This window comes from Pelodiscus sinensis, chromosome 4 (assembly GCF_049634645.1).
Source record: "Pelodiscus sinensis isolate JC-2024 chromosome 4, ASM4963464v1, whole genome shotgun sequence".
Taxonomy (NCBI): domain Eukaryota; kingdom Metazoa; phylum Chordata; order Testudines; family Trionychidae; genus Pelodiscus; species Pelodiscus sinensis.
In genome coordinates, this window is record NC_134714.1 from 27,287,871 (window position 1) to 27,313,976 (window position 26,106).

At 43.4% G+C, this 26,106-nt stretch overlaps 1 protein-coding gene across 2 annotated transcripts in view; it reads right to left on the reverse strand.

Moving 5' to 3' along the window:
* The window catches only part of AK7 (adenylate kinase 7), an 84,464-nt gene extending 59,083 nt beyond the window's left edge, over positions 1-25,381 (reverse strand). The window contains exons 1-9 of one of the 2 annotated variants that reach the window (XM_075926616.1): positions 25,108-25,381; positions 22,421-22,609; positions 18,167-18,275; positions 16,268-16,362; positions 15,571-15,681; positions 6,527-6,610; positions 5,385-5,473; positions 4,691-4,781; positions 2,939-3,016 (exon numbers count right to left, since the gene is read on the reverse strand). In XM_075926616.1, coding sequence (XP_075782731.1) covers positions 2,939-3,016; positions 4,691-4,781; positions 5,385-5,473; positions 6,527-6,610; positions 15,571-15,681; positions 16,268-16,362; positions 18,167-18,275; positions 22,421-22,609; positions 25,108-25,212 — 951 coding nt within the window. In that variant the 5' untranslated portion in view covers positions 25,213-25,381. Of the gene's footprint in view, positions 1-2,938; positions 3,017-4,690; positions 4,782-5,384; positions 5,474-6,526; positions 6,611-15,570; positions 15,682-16,267; positions 16,363-18,166; positions 18,276-22,420; positions 22,610-23,732; positions 23,866-25,107 lie in introns of those variants that run through there. The other variant, XM_075926617.1, reaches the window with a different exon arrangement.
* Positions 25,382-26,106: the final 725 nt, after the last annotated feature.

Below are 26,106 nucleotides of genomic sequence, written 5' to 3' on the forward strand. Positions count from 1 at the left end.
AGGTGCATTCGGTCGATTTGCGGTTGTGACATGAACATCCCTGGTTGCATGAGCAGATCCGGCCATTTGGGTAGTGGATAAGGTGGTTGGCGAGACATTTGCAGAAGAAGAGGGAGCCAGGTCTGTCTGGGCCAGAAGGGCGCTATTAGTATCACCGTTGCCCTGTCATCGATTATCTTCTTCAGCACTCTGGGGAGAAGTGGACTAGGAGGGATGGCAAAGAGAAGATAGTGGTGAGCCCAGCTGATCAGGAATGCATCCCCCAGAGATTTGGGGCCCAGACTGGCTCTGGAACAGTATCTGGGACATTTAGTATTGTTATCTGTGGCAAAGAAGTCTATACTGGGGTGCCCCCAGCATTGGAATATGGAAAGGACCACTTTGTGATTGAGTTCCCACTCCTGTTGAGGAAACAGGTGTCTGCTCAAGGCGTATGCAATGGAATTGTTTTTGCCAGGTAGATATGTTGCCATGAGAGTGATCTTGTGGTTGATACACCAGTTCCATAGCTTCATGGCTTCCGCACACAGGGACCTTGATTGGGCCCTGGTGTTGTCAGAGAAGACCTGAACACTCTGACCATGGATCTTGGGAAGGAATGTCTTGCATGCATTGAATACTGCCCTGAGTTCCAGAAGTTTGATGTGCTGCAGGGCTTCCGGAGTATTCCATTGGCCTTAAGTGAATTTGCCCTCGCAGTGGGGTCCCCATTCTAGAAGAGAGGCGTCCGAAGTAACTTGGACAGTGGGATGCAGACGGTGGAAGAGAACACCCAAGAGCATGTTGGTCGGAGAATTCCACCACGCGAGGGATCGTTTCACTGTCAGTGGCAGTGCTACTAGCCTGTGTATGTCGCAATTGCCCGGACGATATATGGATGGCAGCCAATGTTGCAGACACCTGAGGCGTAGTCTGGCATGTTGCACTACATATATCGTCGCCGCCATGTGTCCCAAGAGTTGGAGGCACATAAATATTGACGCTCTTGGGATGATGGACAATGTCTGTGTGAGGTTTTGAATATTGTGAAACCTTTCTGTAGGAAGATAGGCCCTGGCTGTCACAGAGTCTAATCGTGCCCCAATGAACATGAGGGATTTTTGTGGTATGAGCGAAGACTTCAGGACGATCAATACAAGGCCCAGATCTGTGAATAAGTGTTGTGTGACCTGAGTGGCCGACAGTGCACTTGATCAGGCAGTCGTCCAGGTATGGGAAGATCATGATGCCTTGACGATGAAGGTACGCTGCCACCACCGCAAGTGTCTTTGAAAACATTCTGGGTGTGGAGGAAAGGCCAAACGGGAGGACTTTGTACTGAAAGTGTTGCGTGCCCACGATGAACCTCAGAAAACATCTGTGTGCTGGGTGTATTGTCACATGGAAATACGCATCTTGTAGATCAAGGGACGTGAACCAATCATCTTTGTTCAGGGTTGGACTCATTCCAGGAGGAGTAACAGGTAATTCTAACTGAGGAATTAGTGGGGGCACAGGCTGTGTTTCCTGCAGTGGAGGCCAGGGCTGTAGCTGTGCTGAGTGGCCCAGTGAGAAACATAGAATCATAGAATACTAGGACTGGAAGGGACCTCGCAAGATCATCAAGTCCAGTCCCCTACCCCCATGGCAGGACCAAATACTGTCTAGACCATCCCTGATAGACATTTATCTAACCTACTCTTAAATATCTCCAGAGATGGGGATTCTACAACCTCCCTGGGCAATTTATTCCAGTGTTTAACTACCCTGACAGTTAGGAATTTTTTCCTAACTTTCTCCTCCTGTGAGGCTTTCTCCTCCCCCCTGGTTCAGCAATGGGGCTGAAGGCAGAATGGTGGGAGGCTGGAGCTGGGGTGGAGGGGCAATTTATTTGGCTTGGTGGCAGGCAAGATGGTGAGCCCTGTTCCCATCTGGACACTGCCTTGGTGGTGCAGCTGCCCCCTGTGATCACTCTACAGTATACTTGTTCCCTGCACATACTGCCTACAGTGGTGACTGTGAGTATAGTGTCCCTCTGTTCAGTCACCTCCCTTTCCATGTTATGGAAAACAATCAAATTCCAGGTACAGTCCATTTTTCTGGAACAACCAAACCTTGACCTTGCTTTAAGTTAGGATAAGAGGAAGCTGTATACCAAATTTGGTGGTCGTAGCTCTTACCATTTAGGAAGAGTTCTTGAACAAACAGACTCATAGACAGACAGACAGACAGACACACACACACACACACACACACACAAATCTCTAAAATATATAGCGAGATTAATATTTATTGTTAGTCTCTCCCAGTCCTAACACCATTCTGCAGACTAGCATACGAGAGCATTTGTTACTGTAACCATTGAAAATGCAGTCATTAATTCCATCTCACTTAACTCCTAAATCTGTTCTTATTCATAGATTTTAAGGCTAGAAGAACCTGTGTTACACAGACCATATTCACCCAGGTATCCTGCACTGAGATATTAAAGGGACACATTCCAAAGTGCCTTTGACATTTCTTACCTAGTTTACTCTGAGTTACTTGTAATACAAAAACTATACATATCTTCCACAACTTTTTGACTAATCAGAATAAAAAATGTTCTGATTAGTCACAATAGCTCACAATTAACACTATTTACATCTGATTCCCTATGTGACGGCTCAGTTTTATGTGGGTCTCCTATGAGCTGCTTAACATCCTCAACTCATATCAATTCCAGTATGGTCACTGGAGAACCTTAGGATCAGGCTCCACATACTAGAAAAAATTCCCCATCATTCTGTTTTTTATTGTGAGGTTTATAACCTGTTTCTTTGTTTTCTTTTCTAAATATAGTTTATACACTTTTGTTGACATATTTTTCTAAACAATAAGAAAAGTATACATTGCATGGTGAGTGTGTCTGTGTCTCTTCTTTAAAGAAGATATTAGAAAAAGGAAACAAAATACTAACCGTTAAGTCTTTGCTTAAGAAAGCATTTTCTCTTGGAATCTTTTGGATCTTTCCTGGTCCAACGTTTTTGCTAATACACTGTCAGAAAACAATATTGTGTACACTTTAAATTTGGTATTCAACTAACTCATACTTTTGATACACTTAGCAATCTAAAGAACATATGTGTACAAGTGCAAGTTTAGAGACATGATGGAATACCGCTGCTGAACTGTATATCAGATCCTTTTAGCAACCTGTACTAAGATAGGAACGTTGCAAGCTTTCTATTTCATGAACCACATTGTAAAGCCAAGAGCCAATCATGGTTCTGCTTTCCTTCCCAATATTCCCACTACATGGTTCTCAAAATATTTCATTCTGCAGACTACCAGCAAAAGACTCTGCTATTCCTGGTTTACCATCTGAAATTCTCAGTGCCAGTACAGGCAGTCCCCGGGTTACGTACAAGATAGGGACTGTAGGTTTGTTCTTAAGTTGAATTTGTATGTAAGTCGGAACTGGTACATATTGTAGGGGAAACTCTAGCCAAACATTTTTTTTAGTTTTGGATAGCATAGGGAAAGGTTAACTCCCCTCTAATGTTTGTTTTGCTGTCTGTTCCCCTGTTCAGAAGATTTCACATCTATTTCTGTCCCTGTGACAAACTCAGGACTAAAGGAGTAACTCATCAAATACCAAACAGCTCTGCACCATGCTTTGAGCTAATAGCTTTATTTCCACACACCACCCAGAGTTCTAGGAGGAGGGTCCTTTTTTTGCTAACACAATGAGGCCAGCACTTTGTTTGTTTTGGTGGAGTCTTTGTTTGCCCAGGGAGCCCAGCATGTATAGGGGGAGGAGGGGCAGAGAGGCTGCTTTTGTCTGCTGTTCGGCAGCCTGTTGCTCAGGGGAGGGGGCAGCCTGTTGCTGGCAGGGGGGAGGGGGGAGGCATGCAGGATGCGAGGCCGCGGGGGGGGGGGGGGGGGGGAAGGGGGGCAGCGGGCGTGGGAGGCACTTTTCCTCTGCCCGGCAGCTCTGCGGGATCCCTGTCCCTGTGGCCAGCTGCTGCAGGCAGAGGCCAGTTGGAGCCGGCCGAAGAGGAGGAGGAGGTGGATTCTAGGACCCAGGTGAGCGAGCCCCGGGGACGCTGCTGTGCTCTGGGAGCCCGGCATGTATAGAGGGGAGGAGGGGCAGAGAGGCTGCTTTTGTCTGCTGTTCGGCAGCCTGTTGCTCAGGGGAGGGGGCAGCCTGTTGCTGGCAGGGGAGTGGGGGGGGGCAGCGGGCGTGGGGAGGCACTTTTCCTCTGCCCGGCAGCTCTGCGGGACCCCAGTCGGAGCCGGCCCGAGGAGGAGGAGGATCCTAGGACCCAGGTGAGCGAGCCCCGGGAATGCTGCTGCGCATGTGCGGGAGTTGCCTCACCCCGTTCGTATCTAGGGATCCGACGTAAGTCGGATCCACGTAAGTCGGGGACTGCCTGTATGTTCAGGTTTCAATGTAAGTAGGCAAATAAATTGCCAATTACCTCTAAAGCACTTTAAAATAATAGATAGCCAAAATCACTTCATAGCAGCTTCCAGATTACTTTGCTGGATTCTGCTTCAAGGAACTTGGTCAAACAAAGGAACAAACTATATTCCTACAGTTCAAAGGAACAAAGAATTTCAAAAAGAGTCAAGATTCAGGGATTTTTAACAAAGTAAGAACTGAGGATTTACAGGACTAAAAAGATACCTGAACAAAAACAACAAAAAAGTCTTTTAACTGTTTTACCTTAACTATGGCCTGAAGAGTATGTATAGATTCATCCACTGCCACAATGTAGAGAGTTCTTGGCTTATGATCTGCTATATTTTGTAGCACTCTGCAATACAGCAAATTGAATCAATGACCTTTAGTGAAAGGGAAAATATTGTGACTGTAATGTGAAATATAGTATAAAAGATATCCCAAGGCAAAGAGCATATAGGAACTCTGAAGGTAAATGTTCCAAATCATGCTATATTCATGTTGATTTTTATTTGTATGATAATATAACTAGATATCTCAGTTTGGCCAAGACAATCCAGGAATATGGAGCAATGTCTCTAGAAAATATACATACACCAAACTACTCCTTATCCTTTCCATTTTGGTTTAAAAAACTGTGGTGTAGTTCCATGTTATTTGGTTAACTGGTGCTGTGTTCTGGACAAGGTATTTCTAGGAATTTCCTGAAAGCATGACCTAAATATTACAGCAAGATATTATTTACAGAAGGCCTGTTTCATCCTGGAAATATTTAAAACTCCATTTGCCTCAAAATGATGTGATTCAACTGTGGTATAATTGCAATTTAAAAAATAAAAAGTAAAAATATATATATATGGTAGCAGCTATCTGAAATCTCCACTTTTAGGTATGGTTTTGGCACATATATAAGTATTAAACATTTCTAAGGCAGGCCATCCCTAAAAAGCATACTTACGCTGCTAAATCAACAACATGAATGGTTGGAATAAAATTTTTTCCATCTCCAAAAACTGGTATTGCAGGAACCTCACCAAGCCAAGCTGTCTGAAAATAAATACAAATGAAACAAGAGAGTCATATATAATCAGAGTTGCAAAAATGAACATATGTACAGTTGGTGAAACGAGGTACATATTGGATTTTAATGTTCAGTTTTTGGATATGTGTGTCAGCCACAGCAGAATAATCAATTCTGTGAGCAGCTGACTGTCAGCCTATAATGAGCTTACAAATTTAGGGGCATTTTTTACAGTAGTGCTCAATTTTGGGAAAGCTTTATTATTAGTTGTTATTATTATTGTTGTTATTATTATTATTATTATTATTATTATTAATAATAATAATATCCCAAAGCATATAAAATTAACATAGACATAAATAAACCTGGGGGTGGGGGGGGAATCACATTATACTGAAAAAAAAATCATTGTTTTTTAATCCTTTCAAGCAGGCTGCATATTCCATTGAAACTCCATGATAGATATGCCTTTACCAACAAAGGATATACTGGTATACTGCTGAAAAACTGAAGAATGACTTAATGTATTTTGAAGTAAAAATCTGATCAATGTTGCCATGTTCACACTACAGAGCCTATGATGTCATAGCTTAGATGCACAGGCATGACAGAATTTGCTAGGGAGCTGGACTGGATGACCTTTCAATTTCTCCTCCAACTCTAAATTTCTGTGATTCCATATTGGCATAGCTATGCCAGTATAGTCCCATAATATCAACACAGCATGTGTTGTCAGAAGGATGAGCTCTTCTGGCACAGTAATATCTCCCCAAACATTAGGTAATTGTCTGTCAATATAGCTGTGACTCCAATGGGGATTTTGCCAAAATAACTATGTCAATTAGGGTGTGTATTTTTTCCACACTGTGAGTCAAAACAGTTATGTCAATTTAAGTTTTAAGTCTAGCCCACGAGAATGCACTTCAAGAGGCACTGGATCAGGACTTCTGCCTTGATTGTAGAGACATTCAATGTACAGTAATACTACTGTTAGAAGTTTTTAAAATTCCTTTTCAATTTGCCTTAAGAATTGTGCAATAGTAAACTAAATGTCACCAAATTATCTTGAAAAAGTCTACCTTAAAAAAGTAGTGAAATATTCCTTCTTCAGCCCCATACTGAAGTCCTGAAGCAACAACATAGGTTGAAAATTTGTTTTTGCTCTGTAAAATAGAACAGGAACATTTTTAAAAAAATTATGAACAATCTTGTAAATGAAATGTTGACTTATCATGAAATTGCACTTGAAAAACAATAACAGAAGATGTGCTTATGGCACAAGTGCTTAATGACTTGTTTCTGTTTTCACCAAGGTTGGTGGTGACTGGATGTCTACAAGAGTGAACACTGGAGAAGAGGAGGTAGTTTTAAAAGTGAAAATAGGAAAATAACATGTTAAAATTACTTAGAAAAGTCAGATGTCTTCAAGTCACCAAGGCTTGATGAAATGCATCCTAGAATACTGAAGGAGTTATCTAAGCCATTAGCTATCATCTTTGAAAAGTCACAGAAGACAAGAGAAATTCCAGAAGACTGGAAAAGGGAAAATACAGTGCTCATCTATAAAAAGGGAAACAAGGACAGTCCAGGTAGCTACAGACCAGTCAGATTAACTTCTGTGTCAAGAAAGATAATAGAGCAAATAATTAAGTACTCAATCTTCAAACACCTGGAAGATAATAAGGTGATAAGTAACAGTCTGCATGGATTTGTAAGTAAAAATGTCAAACCAACCTGATAGTTTTCTTTGATAGGATAACAAGGCTTATGAATAAGGTGGAAGCAGTAGATGTGGTATACTTAGACTTTAGTAAAGCATAGGATACAGTCTCGCAAGAGCTTCTTATAGGTAAACTAGGGAAATAAAATGTAGATGGGGCTACTATAAGGTGGCGCATAACTGGTTGGATAACCGTTCTCAGAGAGTAGTTATTAATGGTTCAGTCATGCTGGAATGGCATAACAAGTGGGATTCTGCAGGAATCAATTTAGGGACTGGTTCTGTTCAATGTCTTCATCAATTATTTAGATAATGGCATCGAGAGTATGTGTATAAATTTTGTGGATGATTATAAGCTGGGAGAGGTTGCAAATGCTTAGGAGGATAGGCTTATAATTCAAAGTGATCTGGACAAATTGGATAAATGGTCTCGGGTTAAATAGGGTGAAAATCAGTAAGAATAAATGCAAAATACTCCACTTAGGCTGTGTCTACTCAGCAGCTTTATTTTGGAATAAGCTATTCCAGAAGAGATACTTCAGGCAGGGCATCAGGTCAGTAGTTGTCTCGTGTGGCTGCTGCTTGAGGCTATCTGAGGCTCGTGCTTAAAGGACAGCTGTTTCTCAGGTTTCCCTGCTTGCTTGCCTACCTCTCTGAGGGACAGCAAAGCATTTTCTCTTCTTGCTCTGGTTGCCCTGATTCAGGACACCACAGCATATTCAACTATGGAGCTGGAGCTGCCTCCGGGCAGTCTTCAGCTCCTACAGCTTTTGTTGCAGCACTTTCTGCAGGCTGCCTCCCATGTTCTGCAAGAACCCAATTCCCAGGGCTTCTGGGAAACTCTCCTTGGTAAGTGGGGGAACAGCTACAGGAGCAGGACGCCACCCACCGTGGTCCAGACACGGTGCCCCACCGGTGGAACCACATCATTCTGGAGTGCTGAGGAGACCAACGATGGCTCCAGAACTTCAGAATGAAGAAGGATACCTTCCTTGAGCTCTGTGAGTGGCTTGCACCTGCCCTGAGGTGACAGGACATGCACATGAGTCCCGCCATTCCCCTCCAGAAGCACATCGCCGTCACCATCGCCCTCTGGAAACTCTCCATGCCAGATAGCTACCAATCCATGGGGAACCAGTTCAGCATGGGGAGATCAACCATCAGGGCCCTGCTCATGCAGGTATGGCATTCTCGGGCTATTGTCCCAGAAGGGAGGTGGAAGGATAGAATGGGCTTCCATAGGGAAAAGCAGTTCTGTCCTGCCCTCACAAAGCTCTGCCAGGGGTGGTGATTGCAGGGGTTGCTCCTGGTGAATGGTGGTGGGAGGGGGGAAAAGACAGGGATTAAGAGGGGGAAGAGGGAAAGTGGCAGGTGCCCTGGCACCCCTGTGATTCTCGGTTTGTTTGTTTCCTTCTGCAGGTGGTCAGGGTCATCAACAGCATCCTGCTGTGCAGTCATCCACCTGGCAGATATGGACACTGTCACCGAGGATTTGGCATCCTGGGCTTCCCCAATTATGGGGGGAGGAGGCTATCGACGGGACACACAACATGTGTCCTGCACAACATGTGTGAGAGGAAGGGGGAGGCTTTCCTGCCAGGATGGGATGTGGAGGTGGACCGCTTAGGCAGGGCCTATGAGCAGCTGTGCATGGCTGCCATCCATCAGGCCCATCGGGGGCTTTCCACATCTGGGAGGCCCTGAGGGAGAGCTTCTCCTTAGGGGAGCAGTGACAGTGTCCGCTGGGCTGCCCCACTAGGGGCTTCTGCTTCACCCCTTACTGCCACCCCTCCATATACCCCTTCCTACCTCCTTACCCCCCTTTCTCGATGACAAAATAAAGACACTTTTGGTTTGAAAAACTAAACAGTCTGTATTTTCCATAACTGGGGGGGAGTCAATGAAACTGGGGAGAGAGGTGGGAAAGAACCTGGGAGAGAGGAGGTGAGAGGGTGGAAGAAGGGGGTGTGGAGAATCTGGGAGGAGGGAGCTGGAAGGGGGAGGAAGTGGAGGAGAGGCTCAAGTCTCAGGCTGGAAGTGGTGCCAGCCTCTGTGGATCTCACCGCTATGGGTGTGGGGGCCTCAGCATCCACGGGGGGGGGGGGGGGAGGGTGGAGGAGGAGAAGCGGGAGGGGGAGGAGGAGCAGGAGAAGGAGCGATAGCAGGAGATGGAGCAGAGACTGGAGCGGGAAGAGGCAGCATGTGCTGCACAAAGGTATGTACATCATTGCACAGGGAGCAACCCTGTGCAAGCAGCTCCCGTCAACTCTCCTGCTGTAGCTGCAGGTCCTCCTCCACCCAGCGGTGGATGGTATTGTGCAGGGCTCACAGTGCAGCCAGGTGCTGTTGCTGGTGCTTGTCCATTGGATGTGTGCGCCTGCAGAAGCCTCGGGTGTGGGAGAATGTCCCAGGTGGTGTAGCCCACCTTCCACTCACAGCTGGTCTGGCTGTGGAGAATAAAGACAGATGGTGAGTCATCCCAGGGGACACAGTGCCTGAAGCCCAGCCCCTATCTGCAAGCCAAGAGTGATAGTTCTCAGTGACATCACAATGTGCTTGGAGCCAGGCCATGTGGGACTGCTGAGTGTATGTGTGTCAATGTCCCCTCCCTCCTTCTTGAGGTGGCTTGTGGAGGGAGGGTCAGGAGCATGGCAGGCCTCTCCAGAAATCATGTGGCCAATAGCACAAGGGTCCTCTGTGGCAGCCTCCTGGGGCCGCATGCCCAGGAGTGGCAGAGCAAATGCTCCCATGTGCACAGGTTGCTGAGGCATCTGCAGCCAGCAAAGGCCAAGCATGCTGTGCCCAGTAGCCCTTCCCTCCAGCTGCCCATCTCCTCCACTCCCTGTATGAAGGGAAAGTGATAGAACTCACAGGATGTTCCTTCTCTGGCCTCCGATGATGCCTGGGAGAGGTCCGCAGGCAGGCCTTGGGGTTCCTGGGCCACCTGTGTGCTCAGGCTGGCCTCATCCAGGTCCTGGTCCTCCTCCTTTCTGTCTGTGCCCGCAGCAAGGACGAGAATGGGCATCTCCAGCCCAGAGTCTATAACTAGGGGGGGAAGGGACTGCCCCGCCCCCCACAATGCGGTCCAACTCTTTGAAATACAGGCAGGACTGGCTAACCTTGTGAGGAGGGCTTTAAACTAGGTTCGACGGGGGCAGGTGAGCAAACCCCACAGGTAAGTGCTGAATGTGCGGGACTGGGAGATGGGTTGGAAATGGGGGGGACTACGGCCTATAATGGCAAGGAGAAAGGAGGGTCAGGGCACAACAGGGAGGCAAGATCAAATCAGTATCTTAGATGCCTATATACAAATGCAAGAAGTATGGGTAATAAGCAGGAAGAACTGGAATTGCTAACCAATAAATACAACTATGATATCATTGGTATTACAGAAACCTGGTGGGATGGGACGCATGATTGGAATGTTGGTATGGAAGGGTACGGCTTGCTCAGGAAGGACAGACAGGGAAAAAAGGGAGGAGGGGTTGCCTTGTATATTAAAAATGTACACACTTGGACTGAAGTGGAGATGAAAGTAGGAGATAACTGTGTAGAGAGTCTCTGGGTTAAGCTAAAAGGGGTAAAAAACGAGGGTGATATCATGCTAGGAGTCTACTACAGGCCACCTAGCCAGGTGGAAGAGATTCCTTTTTTAAACAATTAACAAAACTATCCAAAGCCCAAGATTTGGTGGTGATGGGGGACTTCAGCTATCCAGACATATGTTGGGAAACTAACACAGCGAGGCACAGGCTATCCAATAAGTTTCTGGACTGCATTGGAGACAACTTTCTGTTTCAGAAGGTTGAAAAAGCTACCAGAGGAGAAGCTGTTCTGGATTTGGCTTTAACAAATAGGGAGGAACTAGTTGAGAACTTGAAAGTGGAAGACAGTATAGGGGACAGTGATCACGAAATAATAGAGTTCATGATCTTAAGGAAAGGTAGAAGGGAGACCAGCACAATTGAGGTAATGGATTTCAGGAAGGCAGATTTTGATAAGCTCAGAGAACTTGTAGGTAAGGTCCCATGGGAAGCAAGACTGAAGGGAAAAACAACCGAGGAGAGTTGGAAGTATTTCAAAGGGACGTTGTTAAGGGCCCAAAAGCAAACAATTCCGCTGTGTAGGAAAGATAGAAAATATGGCAAAAGACCAGCTTGGCTTAACAAGGAGATCTTGCATGATCTCAAAATAAAAAAGGAGTCATATAAAAAATGGAAACTAGGACAACTAACAAAGGATGAATATAGGCAAGCAACACGGGAATGCAGGGGCAAGATTAGAAAGGCAAAGGCACAAAATGAGATCAAACTAGCTACAGGCATAAAGGGAAACAAGAAGACCTTTTATAAATACATTAAAAGCAAGAGGAAGACCAAGGACAGGGTAGGCCCACTGCTTAGTGAGGAGGGAGAAGCAGTAACAGGAAACTTGGAAATGGCGGAGATGCTCAATGACTTCTTTGTTTCGGTCTTCACCGAGAAGTCTGGAAGAGTGCCTAACGTAGTGAATACAAGCAGAGAGAGGGTAAGTTTAGAAGATAGGATACACAAAGAACAAGTTAAAAATCACTTAGGAAAGTTAGATGTCAGCAAGTCACCAGGTCCTGATGAAATGCATCCCAGGATACTCAAGGAGCTGATAGAGGAGGTATCTGAGCCTTTAGCTATGATCTTTGAAAAATCATGGCAGACAGGGGAGATTCCAGAAGACTGGAAAAGGGCAAATATTGTACCCATCTATAAAAAGGGGAATAAGAACAACCCAGGAAACTACAGACCGGTAAGTTTAACGTCTGTCCCAGGGAAGATAATGGAGCAGGTAATTAAGGAAATCATATGCAAACACTTGGAAGGTAATAAAGTGATAGGGAATAGCCAGCATGGGTTTGTGAAGAACAAGTCATGCCAAACTAATCTGATAGCTCTCTTTGATAAGATAACGAGCCTTGTGGATAAGGGAGAAGCGGTGGATGTCATATACCTAGACTTTAGTAAGGCATTTGATACGGTCTCGCATGATATTCTTATTGATAAACTAGGCAAATATAACTTAGATAGGGCCACGATAAGGTGGGTGCATAATTGGCTGGATAACCGTAGTCAGAGAGTGGTTGTTAACGGTTCTAAATCCTGCTGGAAAGGGATAACAAGTGGAGTTCTTCAAGGGTCTGTTTTGGGACCCGTACTGTTCAATATCTTCATCAATGATGTAGATATTGGGATAGAGAGTACGCTTATTAAGTTTGCAGATGATACCAAACTGGGTGGGGTTGCGACTTCTTTGGAGGATAGGGACATAATTCAAAATGACCTTAGCAAGTTAGAGAAATGGTCAGAGGTAAACAGGATGAGGTTTAATAAAGAGAAATGCAAAGTGCTCCACTTAGGAAGGAACAATCAGTTCCATACATACAAGATGGGAAGCGACTGTCTAGGAAGGAGCATGGCGGAAAGGGATCTAGGGGTCATAGTGGACCACAAGTTGAATATGAGTCAACAGTGTGATGCTGTTGCAAAAAAAGCAAATATGATTCTAGGTTGTATCAACAGGTGTGTTGTAAGCAAAACTCGTGAAGTCATTCTGCCGCTCTACTCTGCACTAGTTAGGCCTCAGCTGGAGTACTGTGTCCAGTTCTGGGCGCCACATTTCAAGAAAGATGTGGAGAAATTGGAAAGGGTACAGAGAAGAGCGACAAGAATGATTAAAGGTTTAGAGAACATGACCTATGAAGCCAGGCTTCATGAACTGGGCTTGTTTAGTTTGGAAAAAAGAAGATTAAGGGGGGACATGATAGCGGTTTTCAAATATCTAAAAGGGTGTCACTTGGAGGAAGGAGAAAATTTGTTCTTCCTGGTTTCTGAGGACAGGACAAGGAGTATTGGGCTTAAAGTGCAGCAGGGGAGGTTTAGATTGGACATTAGGAAAAAATTCCTAACTGTCAGGGTGGTCAAATATAGGAATAAATTGCCAAGGGAGGTGGTGGAATCTCCCTCTCTGGAGATATTTAAGAACAGGTTAGATAGACATCTGTCAGGGATGGTGTAGACGGAGCTTGGTCCTGCCTTGAGGGCGGGGGACTGGACTCGATGACCTCTTGAGGTCCCTTCCAGTCCTATTATTCTATGATTCTATGATTCTAAGGTGTGGAGCTCTGCCCCGGATTGGGAGCTGCCCTCCTTGGCCCTGGCATAAGCTTGATGGAGCTCCTTTATCTTCATCCGCACCTGTTCTTGGGTGTGGATGTAGCCTTTGTTTCCCAGGCTGTCTGCCATCTGGCTAGGCTTATCAGTTAATCGTAGAGTTGACTACACGTTGACATCCCTACTCACAAGCATGGGCCAGGCTGGACTTGAGAGAAGAGTGGCACCCACCCCACCTGGGGATTAAGAGTCAGGGCTTGGGTCAGCCCCAGTTGAGGGGGGAGGTAAGAAGGACTGTCCTCACATAGCAGCCCATTTTCCCTCTGGAAATATGATCATCCTAAATACAGGTAATGCTGTATCCACACACATTCTACAGTGGAATAGTGCTAAGGGAGTGGTTTTCAGAAGGTGAGGGGTTTACCAACTGGACTCAAAATCAAGTGCGGACAAAAAGATGTGTTGACATAACGCAAATTTTATTGTATGAGCCAAGCTATAGTGTGGATGTAGTTGTATTGCATATTTCCATGTGGAAAAAAAATTAGCTGTATCAATATAAAGCACTTGTTTATCAGAACTCTCGTATCTAATCCAGGTCCACAAGCTCCTCTGGTGTGATCCTTAACCACTTATACCATGCCTTAGCTGTAGTATGGTGCACTGCTCCTCCCGTCCTCAACAACAGCCTTCCTGCCAAAGGCCTACAGAGCAGCCATATCACAGCCTCCTGATAGGATGGCTCAGCAGTGTTCTCAGTGGAGCTCTTCCAAGAGGAAGAGCAAGTTGTCTGAGCAACAGATCATTGCTTCTCATATTAAAAGGAAGACAATGGAATATTGTTCCTCTTTTAGTTTCTCCTAATAGAAAGGACTCTCAAGTATTTCCTTTAAATTAAAATAAGTTTAAAAATTTTCCACTGGAAACAAAACCTTTCTTCATCACCTTCAAGCAGGGAATATCTTAGTCATCCTGTCAATCTGACTCTCTATAAAAGACTCTGCATTCATCACTAATGGAATAAATGGAGAATTAACCATATATTTTTTCATTATGAGGATAATATCTCTTAAAATTACTTTTACAATATTTCAGAAGCATACAACTAAGAACACTATCAGTCAGTCTTTGACTTCATAGACAAAATATTACATAAAAGGAACCTGTTTCACATATGTAAATAATTAAAAATCACAACAAAGAGGAAATATTTCTCATATCAGCTGACACTAATAGCTTGTTAATTAGATGGAAACGTGGATAAAAAGAGGAAAATCAGAAGAGATTATAGATGTAATATTCATTCTAATACACTAGAGTATGAAGTAATGGGCCTTTGAAAGTATTCAGGGCTTCTAAAAATATCTTTTTAATGCCATAAGTCATATTCATGAGAACGTTTACCCAGAATTGTGACTATCCAATATAGAACATCATTAAGATCAGCCATATGGGTCAGACCAAAGGTCCATCAACTCTAGTATCCTGTCTTCCAACAGCAGCCAATGTGAGGTGCTTCCAGGAAAATGAACAGAACGAATATTTGAAATTTGTATTAACATTTTAAATAATCAAGCTGTAATCTTGCAATATAAAATTTAATCACTGAATGCCAAACAGTGCCCTTCAACTTCTTTTGCAATATTTATTAGAGCCACTAGATGTCATATTCTAGCTATTATAAATGATTCCTTTGTATTTGTCTTGTGCTTTGTATTGTATATTCCAAGCTGAATGATGTCATAAAGCCAGAGAGATTTTACCTGGTTATCTTTCAGACTAATATAATAAGAAAGTTGTCTCATTACTGCAAAATAATAAACCCATGAGAGAGTTTTTCCAACATTCTTCTGTGATGCAAACAAGTATTTAAAAGGTAATTATAATACCTCTATTAGCCTGGTTAGAAAGGATTGTGAACATAGGAATGATTACACAGATTCAGACCAGTGGTCCTTCTATTCCAGTACAGTATTTTGTTTCTCATAGATGCACTGTCAGATAGTTTGGATGCCAGATATAACCTCCAGAACCCATAATGAGACTATGTCTGTGAGGGAAATTTCACAGAATACATCTTAGGGAAGCAAAGCTAATTTACATTTTGACTTTCCAGGACACATTATACAACATTGTTGATTGTCTTATCATAATATGGCTAATGTTCATGAATCTGTTAAATACTGCAGACAATTTATATTATTAATTCTTCAGTTTAAAGTAAATAAGAATGGTATTCAAATTATTTTGTGATACTTACAGTTTTCCCAAGTTTGATAATCACTTTTTCAGCATTTATATGGTCCATAAAGTTAGGGTCAGGTTTTCTTCTGCGATAATCTTCTTCAGTAAAAGGAATTTCTGAATCATCCTGTAGAGAAAAAAACGTTAAGAAAAATATCTCACTTTCCTGAAAAATGGCCTAAACCAAGATATTTCAAAAGTACATTCATTTTTAATTCAACTTAGATATAAAAATGCTCCATTTTTAAATATACTCTGAAAATCTTTAATGAGAAAAAATATCAGCTGATCCACACTTTTTAAAACATAGATGTATCAAATTACTTAAAAGGAAAACAAGGATAACAAAATCTTGAAATTTATTTTTCATAGCAATAACATATATTGTTTCAGAAACAATTTTAAATATGAGAATTTCAAAAAGATGCTACAAAATGTGCTCCCTGGTTATCTATGGTCCCAAAAATGAAAAACATACATATCATTCTACATCCAAGAACAGTCCTATTTAATTAGATAGATAGACAAAGAGAGAGAGAGAGAGAGAGAGAGAGAGAGAGAGATTGACTAAAATTTTTGCAGTAAGTGATATAGGTGCAAAATTCTACAGTGAAAATTAGTTTGCTGATATTGATCAAGTTCATTGTAACTAGGGTACAAGCTAAAATATTTAAATGAAAAGAGAAAATTTAGTGAACATTAATATTACTTACAGGGTCAAGGGGTTTGCTTCGTGCCCATGTCATTATTGTTGAAACTAAGATGAATAACTTTGGTTTCTCAAAATGTTTTATCTCTTCATGTAGTGCTGTATAATCAAAGCAAAGTGCTTATTTTACTATAAATAGAATTATTTCTCATGTTTTCAAGTTAAAATGGTCCATAAAAGCACACTTACTATAACATTCAAGTGACATAACTTTTTTTAACAAATGAATTTCATTTTGTTTGATATTATACATATATTTCTTATTGCTTATCAAATCAAGCTAACATAATGGGATTAAATGCCATATAAAAATCACTTGTCAATAAAAATGAATCATTAAGATCTCACTATCAAACTAAAGTATGTAATGTTTTCATGAGAATAGAAACATTACAAATTACTCCAATAATGCAGCACCCCTATTTTAATCCAGAGAAAAATAATAAAACTAGGTTTAAGGGTTTTTCCCCCACTCAAATAATTATGATATAAACACGAGAGTGTAATTTGTCTTTACTGTTGCACAAACATCTTCTTACTTTCACTGCTGGAATCTTTGAAAGTAGTTAACTTGGGTTTCCTTGTCAGATATACTTTACAAAAAGTGGAGTCATAATGGATCTGCTGCTGTTCTAAGTTAAAATATAGTTGAAATTGCTTTGGAAAATACTGAATTTTGATGTTGATTTAAATTACAAAGGGGCAAATCGCCCACCCAGCTACCAATCTGAACAGATTAGTTGGGCAGTGGACAGTTGTTAGGGGAAATAAATTTCTTCTATAGGTCATAGCGTGGCTACAGGAGCCATTCAACAGAATCTATTCCATTTCAATGGGTAGAGTAGATACTATGGCCCATTAAGCAGCCCAGATGAGAGGCATATGGGAGAATCCAAACACTAGCAGTATTCTTCCCGTTCCTTCCTCTCCCCATCTTGTCCTACCCTCTTCTTGCTGTATTGCAAAGTGTCCTCACAGAGCCCACAGCAAACCTATGCATGAATGGTATTAGTAAATGATACACTGTACTGTAATCAAAATTTAACAGATTCCCATTGTAATTGAATATTTTAAAAATATGTAGAGTATAGTCTAGATGTGTACAGAATCATTGTGGAAAAGTGCTTTCCTTGCTGCTAGGATACCAGCAAGCCTGAAAAAAAATGAAGGGATTTTTCTGATAACGAGGTTTGAGATGTCTTGGCAAAAGAATCAAATTACTACCAATACGCTGAATAGAGAATTCTGATTTGATGGAATTTTACACTTAGGGTGCGTCTACACAGCACCCTAAATTCGAAATCAGATATGCAATTTGCGCTACACAAAGTGCGTATTTGATTTTGAATCTATTTCGAAATAGCTTATTTTGAAATTTGGCATGTCTACACAGTGCCAAATTTTGAAATAATGCGCCATTGGAAGCCATTCCTTAACCCCCAATGCAACAAAGTTTACCGGGATGGCAAAATAGCACACCTGTTATTTCAAAAAATATTTTGAAATAACAAGCAGCTTATGTAGATGCGGGGTAGCTATTTCAGGATACCTCTGGTATCCCGAAATAGCCGTGCAATGTAGTCGTACCCTTAGTGTCTTAAATATGCTATCTATTAGTTGATAATAAAATGTACATTGAATAAATATCTTTCCCTTTTAAATATATTTGTATTTATTATTGGCTGTCATTGTCCTGTTACTCGATTAAAATTTAAAGTACAAATGGGTTCTAGCCAATACACATTGTAATAATTAAAGTTCACCATTTTCCCATTCCTTTCATCTAGGAACCTGGTTTCAGATCACAGCAAATTACAAATCTCATATTATTTGACTAATTATCCATGGCAAATTCTGATCACTGCATGACAGGCAGTTTTCTGTTCATACTGATTATACTAACCAGAAGCAGCCCAAGTAGCTTCTTCAATCTGATTTGCATCTTCAGTGATGTTATAAATAATGACATCACACTCAAGTAGGTGATCTAAAAGTTCTTCTCGAGTAGAGATCTGGAGGAAAAAATCCCAACATTTCTATAATCTTTTATAGAAAGAATGAGTTCCCCAAACCAAAATTGCTTTTTCTTTTAGCTTTCACTTTCCTTCTGCAAGTAGATTTGTGGGGTGCAAATTGCTGTAGAGGTGATCAAAATAATTTCTAACACATTAATATCAAACTGCGTCTGCCAAATAAAAGTAAAGAAGTTCCACTACTGGTCAAATAAGAAGCAGGTTCATTTAACCTGGAACACACAAATTAATACGGGCAGGGCAACAAGTACAAAATATTTGGATTAAGATTTTCGGATGGGGTATTTGTTTAATTTTCCAGTGTGATTTAATGCTAAAAAAAGATTTAAGTAAAAATCCTTTTAAATTTTAGAAATGATTCTTATGTCTATACTGCGCTTACTGATTGCAAAGGAAACTACAAGTTCATATCTGACATCATTTCTTGTTGATAGTTTTTGTCATTGATTTCATTGGAAGCAGAATCAAAGCCTGTGCGTTGCTTTCTAATAATTGCTTGCAATTCAGAAAGATTATAAAATCAATGTAGTTGATAGCCAATAGGAATCATCCATCCTGTTCTTCTTCAGGTTGTAAGGACCTTTGATTCTATAACTAGAGGAATAGCATTTCAGCCCTAGCTCTGCATTTGGGGGTGTTGTCTTTTTATAAAGAGGACAGAGTTTCTACCAAAGTTGCAGCCACTAAAAGGCTAATTTTTATCCTACTTGTAATTCCAGAAGAAGAAATATGAAAAAGATAAGTCCTCATACTTTAAAATGTCAAGGCTTTTTGTAGAAAAAGTAATACAGCAGTTCTGTGAAATGTGTAATATCCAAATCCCTCTATCTGTCTCTATTTAATTAGGCCAAATGTAAAAATGTTTATTAGCTTTTAAAATATTTTAAAATTATGAAAAAACCTGCACCACATATAAAAGAATACCTTAAAATGCCTTATTTTCCAAATGTAACAAGGATCTATGGTCTCAAAATCTGGTCATTAAGGGTGTTTCTACCCTGCACCCTTAGCTCAAAATAAGCTATGCAATTTGAGGTAAACAAATTTCTTAGCTTATTTTGAGATAATTTCAAAATAGCTTATTTTGTAATTTGGTGCTGACGACACAGTGCCAAAGGGTATGTCTACACTACAAAGTTAATTCGAACTAACAGACGTTAGTTCGAATTAACTTGGATAGGCACTACACATACAAACCGCTAGTTCGAACTTAATCGAACTAGCGGAGCGCTTAATTCGAACTAGGTAAATCTCATTCTACGAGGACTAACGCCTAGTTCGAATTAACTAGTTCGAATTAAGGGCTGTGTAGCCACTTAATTCGAACTAGCGGGAGGCTAGCCCTCCCCAGCTTTCCCTGGTGGCCACTCTGGGCACCACCAGGGAAACTCTTCTGCCCCCCTCCCGGCCCCGGAGCCCTTAAAGGGACACGGGCTGGCTACGGTGCCTGTGCCAGGTGCAAGCCTGCCAGCACGCAGCCAGCAGACTCTGTACCTGGCATGGCTCGAGCCAGCCACCCACTGCCACCCAGCCCTCCGCCTCTTCCCGGGACCAGGCTGGCGGCTCCCGGGAGCCTGCCCAGGTCCGCAAAAGACGGGCGCCCACCTGGTCTAGTGCAGACATCGTGGACCTCATCCACGACCTCCGCACTAGGCACAGGAAGTGGCCGTCTAGGGCAGGATAGCTGCCAGCCTGGCCACCCAGGAGCAGGTTGGCATGAAAATCAAGGTGGTCCACTGAGACCCCCGACCCTGAGCCCTGAGCTAACAATGGCTGTACTGGGTCAGACCAAAGGTCCATCTAGCCCAGTAGCCTGTCTGCCAACAGCGGCCAACACTAGGTACCCTGGAGGGGATGGACCGAAGACAATGACCAAGCCATGTGTCTCGTGCCATCCATCTCCAGCCTTCCACAAACAGAGGCCAGGGACACCATTCCTACCACCTGGCTAATACCACTCCATGGATCCAACCTCCATGACTTTATCTCACTTCTCTTTAAACTCTGTTCTAGTTCTAGCCTTCACAGCCTCCTGCAGCAAGGAGTTCCACAGGTTGACTATTTGCTTTGTGAAGAAGAACTTTCTGTTGTTAGTTTGAAGCCTGCTACCCATTCATTTCATTTGGTGTCCTTTAGTCCTTCTATTATGGGAACTAATGAAGAACTTTTCTTTATGCACCCTCTCCACACCACTCATGCTTTTATAGACCTCTATCATATCCCCCCTCGGTCTCCTGTTTTCTAAGCTGAGAAGTCCCAGTCTCTTTAGCCTCTCTTCATATGGGACCTGTTCCAAAGCCCTGATATTTTAGTTGCCCTCCCCTCTCCCACCCTCTCTCTTCCCCTCTCCCACCTTCTTTTCCCAGTCTCCCCGAGTTTTGTTCAATAAAGAGAGTTTCTAATTTTGAACACACGTGTCCTTTATTTTGTACATCAGGAAGGGGGGCTAGGGAGGGGTAAGTGGAAAGAGGTGAGGGAGGAATGGGGTACGAGCCCCCGATGGGGAGGACTGGGCTGGCTCTGCGGGCTCCTTGGGGTTGAAACTCTCCTGAAGCCCCTTGATTGATCTCCCCCCCCGGATGGCAGCCTGCGGCAAGTGCAGCCGGGCTGATGGCCGAGTGCTGTGATGTGCCGAGTGTGGGCACTCAGGGCACTCCAAGCCAGGACTGCTTTGCAAGCGGGGAACCCCTGAGAACTGTCTGTCTGGGGTGGGGGTCGGGTCCCTTTAAGCACAGCCCTCGGCTAGCCTGAGGCAGCAGCTCCACGCTCTAAGTCCTAATCTGATGCCCTGCCGGCACTGCTTCCGGCCATCCTTAACCTCAGTTCAGGGTCCACTCAGTGTGGACATGCTAGTTCGAATTAGCAAAACGCTATTTCGAACTAGTTTTTAAGTCTAGATGTGCTAATTTGAATTAGCTAAGTTAGTTCGAATTAGTGCTTTAGTGTAGACATACCCAAATTTAGAAATATACTGCTATTCCAAAACATTCCTGAATGCTCATGGGACAAGTTTTACAGGAATATCAGAATAGCGAGCCCGTTATATTTTGAAATAATGGGTTTGTTTAAAAGACATGGAATAGCTATTTTGATATATCAGAAGTATCCCAAAATAACACCACACTGTAGACGTACCCATAGTGTCTCAAGTTGGGCACTCAACTACTGAGGCATCTAGAGTAACAAGTCATTACTGAAATATTGGCTTCAGTGAATAGATAAAGATAAGGCCATCAAGCATCTCATATTACTCTCATAATAAACAAACACATTATTCCAATGAAGTATAAAATAAATGGATAAAAGAATGAGGAGTGAAGACAAGGATTTCAGTTTAGGTATGCTATGGTTAAGGTAATGATAAGACATAGAGAAGATGTTAGAGAGAGAGAGGCTGAGATTACAGAAAGACAAGGTCAGATTACAGAAAGACAAGGTAAGGGTAAAATAGTGGTAAAAGAGACCACTGAGGCTATGTCTACACTACAGGGATCTATTGGAAAAAGGTACTCAAATTACCCCCCGCAATTTGCTTACGTTTTTCCAATAGTTTTTTTGGAAGAGGCTTTTCCAAAATTTGTCCCATCTACACTGGGCCAAATTTCGGAAAAACCTCCTCTTTTGGAAGAGCCCTTCTTCCTCGTGGGAGGAGGAAGAAAGGGCTTCTGAAAGAATGTGTCTGCTCTGCCACACACAAAAAAAGGAAGAGGAGACACGTTCCCTGGACACAGAAGAGTTTTTCCAGGATACCCTGTAGTGTAGACATAGCCTGAGTCATCAGAATACAGATGTCATTCTATCCATTGTCACCTGATCCAAAATACATTTAAATCAATGTGAGTCTCCACATTAATTTTAGTGTTCTGTGGAACAAGGCCTCTGTCAGCTGATGAGATTGCCAAGACAGAGGTTATAAAAGGATGAGGGAGAATAAAACATAAATGTAGTCATTCTGAAAGAAGAGGGAGAAAATAATATTAGAAATATATACAGTATACCCACAGATCTACAATATATGTTATTTATATATTTTTTATAGTTTGGAGTAATCCAAAGTTTGTCCTAAAGATGACTTAAACAGCACACATATTATTTACTGCCAAATTAACAAGACTGTTACTCACTGTGTAAGTTTCCAGAGCAAAATCTGGTTTCATACTTTGGGCCTTAGCAAGAGTCCCCACTATTTGATAGGCTCCCTCTTTTGGTTTACTTAACGTAACATCTATAGCTGACACAATTTCATTATCTTCTTCTTCCTCTTCTTCTCCCACCTCTTCAAGTGATGCTCCAACAACACAGTTAGATAAATACTATAACATAAAAAAAATCTATATATAAAGGGAGACTCGGTTTAATGCTTGTACATATGGTAAACAATTTTCCTCTTCAATATCAATGCACAATTTGTGTTTATATCAGGTATAGTAGAATCTCTCAGTTACAATCTAACCAGTCAACCTCACTTGGAACCCAAAGTAGGCAATCAAGCAACAGCAGAAACAAACAAACAAAAGCAAACACAGTACAATACAAAAATGCAAAAGCAGAGGCAAAGCATTGGGGGCGGAGGAGGGGCTACAAGCCACATTGCTCGGGGGAGGGGACTTGAGAAAAGGGGTGGAACTTTCCCCCGCATTCATTGGCAACGGGAAGTAGAGTGGTTAGAGCTGAAGGAACTGAGTGGGCTGAGTTCGAGTCGCTCCACTTCTCCCCACCGCCACCAGTAAGTGTGCGTGTGGGGTGGTGGTCTGACCAATACTGCCAGTGCCAGAACCCCTGCTAGTCCCTTGAACTACATTGCTAGAGGAGAGGGACTGGGGGAAGTGAAGGAGTGGGGGCTGAGAAAGAAAAGCTGGAGAGGAGAAGGGGAAAGGATTTGGGGAAGGGCTGGAGTGAGGGTGGAGCTGAGAGATGGAGCAAGGGTGAAGAAGGGGCAGGGCAGGGCAGGGCAGGGGCAAGAAGAGGCAGCAGTGTGGGGGAGGTAAGGTGGCATCTTGTCTCTACTGGGGGAACCAGCTTTTTTGATACAGAGGCAGCAAGGGAGTGGAATGCAAGTAGATGACTCAACTATCAGATAAGCCTACCCATATCAGTCAGTCGACTACTTGACCACTTGCTTACATCCTTACTCTGCACTGAAGCATTTTAAGACTGAGATAATTTTTAAATCTAAAATTATTTGCTATGTTTGCTTTTTGCATTAGCAGTAGCGAAAACAATGAAAGCAGACTAGTAAATTTCACTTTTGTTTATTCTAACACTACCTATTAGCAGCTAGATAACACTTGAGTACCAAGCCCAACCATTAAAGTTTCAAAAAATGGCTAGTATGTGTATGAGATAGTGTTTAATTCCAAATAGATGCCAAAAAAATAAGTGTTTTCACTGAAATATCATGAAACATAAGTTTTGTAAAACTTTAATTGAACAAACCTCAGAATTGTTTTTGAGGGTTGTGGCAAATCACATAAAATTAAGAACAGCACCGTTATACTTGTGATATATTTAATGTCCAGTATTTTTAAAGCCAGTCAGCCTAACTTTGATACCTAGAAAGGTGTTGGAACAAATTATTAAGCAATCAGTTTGTAAGCACCTGGAAAATGATAAGGTAATAAGTAATAGAGAGCATGTCAAAAATAAATCATGCCAAACCAACTGAATTTCTTTCTTTGGCAGAATTATTGGTCTAGTGCAGTGGTTCCCAATCTTTTTGATATTGGGGACCAGTAAACACCTTTACAAGCTTTTGGAGGACTGGTAACATTTATTTGCATATTTGCATATTCATTAAGCAAATGATGAATATGCAAATACATTGTGTCACTGGCCCTACCTTCCCAGCAGGTTGTTCCACTTCGCCCCTCCCCCCGTCCCAATCCCGGCCGCTTCAATGGTTGGTGCCGGTTCCCCCGGCTGCGTCCAGCACTGGGCGTTCTATATCGGTGCACATGGCGCCCGGCAGGTTGTTCTGTCCCCCGTCCTGGCCCCAATCCCAGCCGCTTTATTGGCCGGCGCCGGCTCTCTGGGCGGCGTCCACTGGCTCCATCGACAGCTTTGAGGAGCAGTGGGCGCTGTCCGGGGTTCTCTGCTCGGTGTCCCCATCCGGCTCCCTTATTTTGAACCTCTAGCCCGCACTTCTCGATCCTTTAGTCATTATTTGTCCCAAGCAATCAATTGAACATGGGTCCAGTGTCCCTCCCATAAGGTTGGGGAGGGGCTTTTAGAAGGTGGGCGGGCTCCGCCCGCCCACCATCCCATGATTTCAAATAGGTCCCCGTGTATCATTGAGCACAGCGCTCGGCCTTCTCCCTGGGTCCTAGCACCCACTGGATCTAGCCCCGCTGCCCATGCCCAGCAGAGACGCTGCGGCGGTGGGCTCTCTCCCAAGAGGGCAGCGCCGCCACGCTCGGCAATGGGGGGGGGGAGGGTGCTGCTACCCCATCACACAAATGAATAGGATTGTGCGCAATAATTTTCTAAGGACCAGTACTGGGCTGCGGACCACACTTTGGGAAACGCTGGTCTAGTGGATAAGGAGGAAGCACCCCATGCGCTATACAATCCAAGTGTTCTTATCCGCATGTTGGGGGAACGCAGGCAGGCCGTGCCCTTGCGGATGGCTAGCACCTTGTGTTGGGGCATGGAGCTGCTCTCGAGTCCCGGCTATAGCACTAACCATACTCCAACGGGTTGTTCCCCCTTCTGGGGTGGCCGGAGTGAGGGAAGTTGTTTGTTTGTGTGTGTGTCGGGGGGGGGGGGGTCCTGCGGCTCAGCCCCTTCCCAGGGACCCTCATCCCACGGTCACCTTCCCGATGCTGCTGCCGCTGTAGGAGTCCAGCTGGTTTAGAAAGACCCTCTGGCTCCGAACGGTCCCTTCGGCCGCGGCCACCTCCTCCTCCTCCTCCGCCATGGCGCTCGCCGCAGAAACCGGGCCGTTGCTAAGCGACCAAGCCAAGCGGCAGCGGCCTTCTCCGCACCGGCCCAGGCACTAGGGACAGCAGCCACAGCTCCGGGCCAAGCGGCGGGCACGCGGCGATGCCTGCAGCGGGCGCGGCGGGAAGGGAGGCTCCCACGGATCAGAATAACGCAGAGCGAGAAAGCGGTATCGGGGGGGGGGGGGGGGAGACAGAGACCGAGACCGACACCAGCACTACAGCAGAGGAAAGGACAGGAACCTGGAACCGTCTCCTCTAGGGCCAAAGCTCTACCGCAACGGGGCAAGCGGAGAGAAACATGGTAGAGGCTGAGTCTGATAAAACAACACGTGTTGTATCTCGAGTTGGCTGTTCTGTAGCTGGGGCCAGTAGGTAAGGTGCTTGCACAATTCTGGTGGAGTTAAGGGCAGCAGCCAGGAGCCTGTTCGAAAGTATTGGTACCAAGATGGGCTTGTAATAGCAAAATTCACATAGATTCATTTGCTTTTTAAGTAAGAGTCACTAACTTTTGCTCATATACTAGGCCCTCTATTTTACTAAGAATTTAATAGCTCAAACAGTACAGTAGATTACAGTGTCAAAGTTGCAGTATGTATTGCTTAGCAGTTGAAATACTTCAAAGCAATTTCCAGTGCACTAGCATCTCACTGGGTTGTGAGATTTTTTTCCATCGTGGGAAAATGGTTTGTAAAACTAGTTCATAAGACTGATATTTGAAAAAGCAAAGTTCCAGCATATGCAGATTCACAGATGAATTAAGTGAAATATAAAGGTAGGTCAGAAGTTGCTGGTTATCCTTCAGCCTTGCACAATTTGCACACTACCATCCTAGACAAAAGGGGAGAGGAAAAAGGAACAGTGATAGGTAA